The sequence below is a fragment of the Lathyrus oleraceus genome, chromosome 3 (assembly GCF_024323335.1).
Source record: "Lathyrus oleraceus cultivar Zhongwan6 chromosome 3, CAAS_Psat_ZW6_1.0, whole genome shotgun sequence".
Taxonomy (NCBI): Eukaryota; Viridiplantae; Streptophyta; class Magnoliopsida; order Fabales; family Fabaceae; genus Lathyrus; species Lathyrus oleraceus.
In genome coordinates this window covers 129,875,456-129,881,193 of record NC_066581.1, presented here as the reverse complement: position 1 = coordinate 129,881,193, position 5,738 = coordinate 129,875,456, and the positions used below count along the sequence as shown (strand labels likewise).

The 5,738-nt window shown below is 31.0% G+C and overlaps 1 protein-coding gene across 1 annotated transcript; it reads right to left on the bottom strand.

Moving 5' to 3' along the window:
• Nucleotides 1-703: 703 nt before the first annotated feature.
• LOC127125761 (probable aquaporin TIP-type) lies at nt 704-2,060 on the bottom strand. Its single transcript, XM_051054583.1, has 2 exons — nt 1,481-2,060; nt 704-1,333 (listed from the first exon to the last, which is right to left on the bottom strand). The coding sequence occupies exons 1-2, from the start codon at nt 1,859-1,861 to the stop codon at nt 962-964; spliced, it is 753 nt and encodes a 250-aa protein (XP_050910540.1). The 5' UTR covers nt 1,862-2,060; the 3' UTR covers nt 704-961.
• Between the last annotated feature and the right edge of the window lie 3,678 nt (nt 2,061-5,738).

Here is a 5,738-nt window from a genome sequence, read left to right as displayed (position 1 = left end):
TATAGAACAAAATTATTATGTTCAACGTCTCTCTATTTGTGTGAAAATTGATCAACTCTACTTGTGTGAAAATTGATCAATAATAAAATTCGACAAAAAACAACATAACCCTTATTTCTTTAGTAATGAAATTTTGTATTACTTTCAAATCAAACCGATTTGTGAACATCTAAATTATTTATAAAAAAAAAGAATTTAGCGACTTTCTATTATAAATATTTAATATATATTGATTGGAAAGGTTAACATTATTTCTTAGTGGTATACCTTTTACTTTTAATCTTATAGTTTTATGTTTTGTTTTTTTGTTTTTATAATAAATATATATATATATATATATATATATATATATATATATATATATATATATATATATATATATATATATATTAAAAAATAAAATAAAAATATCTTTATAATAATGAATTATTATTGGTTTTGTAGTTCATTCTGGTCCCGCGTTAACCTTATAGTACACAAAAGTTTCTTATTTTATTCATTCCACATGGGTCCCTTTTGTGGCATATGCCCAAGTGATTTCCTCACTAAACAAAACTCATTGTCCTATAGCATCATTATTTAACTTTCATTTTTCTTCTACAAGGTTCATTTCCATTATGATTAATCAAGGTCAATTCAAATAAAAAGGAGAATCGCATTAACTATGGTAAAAAAAAAAAAAGTTGAATGATACAACCAACCATACCCGAAATTATAACATTGATTAAGTGGTGGGACCCGCTGCAAAGAACCTACTAGGCCATACATGTACAAAATAATTTAACCATTCATCATCACCAACCGTACAACCAAACATCAACGGCCACCATTTTCCAGCACAAAAGAAACAACCCTCCAAATAGTGGTAAATTAAAAAAAGTACACAAGAAAATAAAAACATGCACAGAAGAAAATTCAATAATACACAATTTCAAATTTCAGTTCCATTTTCACTTCCCATCTAGTAGTCAGTGGTTGGAAGCTGCTCATGGGTGCTGTTAATGAAGAGAACCTCATAGATAAGCCCAGCAAGCCCACCACCGATAAGTGGGCCGGCCCAGTAGATCCAGTGGTTGGCCCAGCTCCAGCTCACCACAGCAGGCCCGAATGACACGGCGGGGTTCATGGATGCTCCGGTGAAGGCTCCACCAACCAAAATGTTAGCACCAACGATGAAACCAATAGCAATAGGTGCGATAATTCCAATATTACCCTTCTTTGGGTCAACGGCTGTAGCGTACACAGTGTACACCAAACCGAAAGTCATCACAATCTCCAACACCAAAGCGGGACCCACTCCAACTCCTGCGGATAGAGCGAATGCTGGCACAGACTGCGATACACGGTAACAAAACACTAGTTAATTAAATCTAAAGTTTCTTAAAAATAAAATATAAATATAACAAATAACTGTATTTTGAAGAAGTAACTAACTTCTATAACTAACGTTATATCTAGTTATAAAAATTATCAGTCATACCGATGCGGTGACAAAGACGAGGAGTGCGGAGGCGACTATGGATCCAAGGAGTTGAGCGATGATGTAAACGATACCACGGAGTAAGGTGATGTTTCCACCGACGAAAGCGCCGAAGGTGACGGCGGGGTTGACGTGTCCACCGGAGATGTTAGCACCGACGGAGACAGCAACAAAGAGAGCGAATGCGTGTGCTATGGAAGCCGAGATAAGACCGGCGGGAGTGGCGGCACCGTTGTCGGTAAGCTTGTTGTAAGCGATACCGGAACCTGAACCGGCGAAGACGAAGATGAAAGTGGAGATGAACTCAGCCAAACCGGCTTTCAAGGTGTCTGGGTGAGTGGCCTCTTGAGGAGTTCCGATGGCGATGTTTCTGATCGGCATGGTTAGGATTGCGTTTTATCACCGATGAAGAATCGGAATAAACACTCTCACTCTCAGTTACTGTAAGCGCTTTCTTGTTTTCGCTACTGATTGCTTTCGCTTCTGCTTGCTTGTGTGTTATTATATGGAGAACGACCGGCCTTCCGTTTCACGGGTTTAACCGGTTACCGGTTGAAAAATATTTCAATATTACAAATTTATTTATAATAATACGTCCAAAATTGGGAGGAATCTTTAATTTAAAAAACACCAAGCCAAAAAAGAAACAATACTAATTTGCTGCCAGCCTGTATGACATGTTATAAAATAGGTTATTTAATAAATAAAATACTTATGTTTTTTTATTTATGTAAAATTTCGGTTATTTTATAAACAAAATTAAGAAAGTAAAAGAATAATTAGCCGGTCAAGATAAAATTTAGTGAACAATTGAACATTGACTGAATTTATTTGCAACTCCTTCTGGAGAACATACAATATAGTATGTACTTAATAATTTGTTATTGTTAAACAAAATTATTAAATTAAATAATTTTCATTTTTTACTTCAATTATTATTTTTGTATATATCCTTATCACTAGAGTCGTTGGCATTTGCTCTCAAACACAGCGAAGCAACCTTTCATGTACTGACACGTGTCAGATAGGATAAGAGCCACGTCATCTCGCAAATTAGTGGTAAAAATGTTCTGGTTTTTTGTTGTGTAGATTGTTCGAAGAGCAATGGAACCTACTACACATTTCATTTACTTTTTATGACGTGCATGATTATAGCAATAGAGTTGTTAATGATTATCTTGTGCACATAAAATAAAATGATGCACTGTTAATTATTTGTTTTTAGTGGCGTAATACAACAAATTAATAATTTAGTACAACTCTAATGACATGATTAAACATAATATAATGAATGTGATAAGAACTATAAAAAGATAAGCGATATGATCTGTGAGTGACCCACGGGAGATAGAAGGTATTATTAGTAGACCATGACTGACACGTTGATGAACTGTAATTGTACAATATAAAAACAAAATAAAATTATTGGAAAAACATAAAATAAAATAAGGTATGAAGACATGTAGCTTTTTATATCGTATGACATATTTTGTAGGGTAAGGTTACTTTTATATAGAAAAAAAGTGCCTTTCGGTAATTGAATTTTATTTCCCTCCATCTACATGTTCTTAGATTGGATTAGGTAATAGCTAAATTGGATTTTGGTCCCCTCAATTATTTGTACACAGTGGTTTACAATTCAAAAAGGTACCCCTTGAATCACGTAAATGGTAAATATTCTGGTTCGAGGAACTTTATTTATCGAAAAATATTAGTTTTATATTTCTTTTGTTAAGAAAAAATTATGATATTTAATATATATATATTGAAAATGAAAAAATGACATAGTAAAGACAAGTATTTGAAAGTTTCCTTACCTGACATCAATGGCTACTTTAGTAATCCAATTGATTGTTTAGGTTTTTTAAGCTTAGATATTTTTGCGCAACATCAAGTTCAAAGGAATGGGGTGTACTATATGTTAAATTATTTGCGCAAAAATAGTAATGGATCAGTTTGGGGAATAATAGATTTTTTGTCGACATAAAAATTGCATTTTAATAAAGGTAATTAAGAGTTACATTTTCCTCAAAAAAAAATAAGAGTTATATTATTCTAAAAAAAAAGTTATATTGTACTTATAAATAATTATTTAAGTTAATTGTAGTATTTTCAATTGTGTGTTTTTGGATTAAAAATATTATGCATATGATTTGCCAACTCAGTCATAATCACCTATTGTTAATGACTCCATTATCACCTATTTAAATATGCTATCACCAAAATAATGTATGAACTATTGAGAAGTAAAAGTACAGTTACATCGATAACTACTAACTCAACTACTAATAAATAAATATATTGTTAAATTGTGTATCTTTGTATCATGTATTGACTTCAAATTTGAAAATTTTCAACTGTGTGTGCAAAATTTTAGTAATAACAACTACCAAAATCTTTTTAATTATGATTATAAAAGATATACTATTACGCATATCAGTCGTGGTGGAGCAGAGTGTGGTCGTAAGTTTGCTATTTATTATCACGGACGTGTGATCATATATTAGATATCGCATTACTTATTATGATAGTTATTCTAATTAATCATTGTTAAATAGTTAAAAGGTTACGAGTTTGCTCATAATTTATATGGTATATTATATTTAGCGGTTACATATCACCAAGGTCATGTGAATCAACCTTGTTGAAATACTTTATTTATTTTTTAAAATTTTTAATATTATTTCATATCTATATATCTCTTATTTTTGTACCTGTATTTTTGTACCTGTATTTTTTTAACCTAAATACTATTTAAATCAAAAGTCAAAATATCATTTATATCAAAAGCCAAAAATATCATTTACATTAAACCTAAAAAATATCATTTACATCAATCTTAAAAATATATCAAACATATATTACAAAATCATGTTTGATCACCCTTTGCCTTAAGAGAATTGAAGCAAATCGCCCAATGTTTAGGAAGGTCTTTATAATCGTCGGTGGGAAATGGTGCAGTTCCGATAAACATCTACATAAAAAAGTGGAGAAAGTCAAATATCAAATGATTTGAAATAATAGCAAACTTAAACATTAATATGTTATTGTAAACATTTCATTACATATATAATATATACATGTTCCCAATAATCAACAATGCCGACACAGACAATGTGTAACATGTGTTTCATGACATAACACCCACACTCGTATCCCTTTGGTTGCCTCCTCGTCTACAAATTTAAGTATTTCATGAATATATAACCACACATGCATTTAACTATATATATATATATATATATATATATATATATATATATATATATATATATATATATATATATATATATAAATGAATCTCACAAGTAATTTACTTACCTTAGGTGCAATAAATGTGAGCTTTTTTCTAATATTGTTCAAGTAATAATGTCGTTGCACAACCCTGAAAATGATTTATACATATTACGCGTTAAACTAATTACAAAGTCAAAGACAATATTACTAAAAGTCTCATAAACATAAACTTACCTAGAAACAATAAATTTCATGTTAGGTTCAAGTGAATAATGTAAGGAACACAATGTGATTACCATATTCGTCCTAAGAGATATGATGATCAATTGCTAACTATCATTGAATAAACACGAGCATATATAATTAATATTTGCTAAAACATGGAAACTAACTATAATAGATAAACCATAATTTTAAAATTACTTACGAATTGATAAATGGTGTTAAGTAATATCATGTCATGGTTGTGGAATAAAAGAACCTTCACGAGCCGACGCAACTAACAGATCCTACACAATATGATGATATATATTGTTACAAAAGTAACTTAAATAACACATAACATATATATGCACAACAAGTCCTACTTACAATTTTCTCAGCAACTGCTCTTTAGGCATCTGAGGTGTACTATCCATTTGGTCTTAGTCGAGCCCTCTTCCACTTCTCATGTTGTGACAGTGGAGATGAGTTGCGATCACGACTAATCGAGTCCTCATCTCTCATTTGTTGTTTTTTTCATTAATCATTGTTTTCTCAAGTTTCCTGTAACCCCCACGAGACAATCTATAGGGGTATATATTTTTTGTCTTATTTTGTTTTCCTACTTCACTTTTAGCATTTATAAACATAGTGAAAATATGATTAGCATCTATAAATCATAAACATAAAATTATCAGAAAAATAATATTAGTACTAACCAGGAATTTGTCATAACGACGAGACTTCACAACATTTTTTCTAAACCTTCTTCGAAATAAAACTATATCTCACCTATGGACGCTCAAGGTCAGGCTTAGGC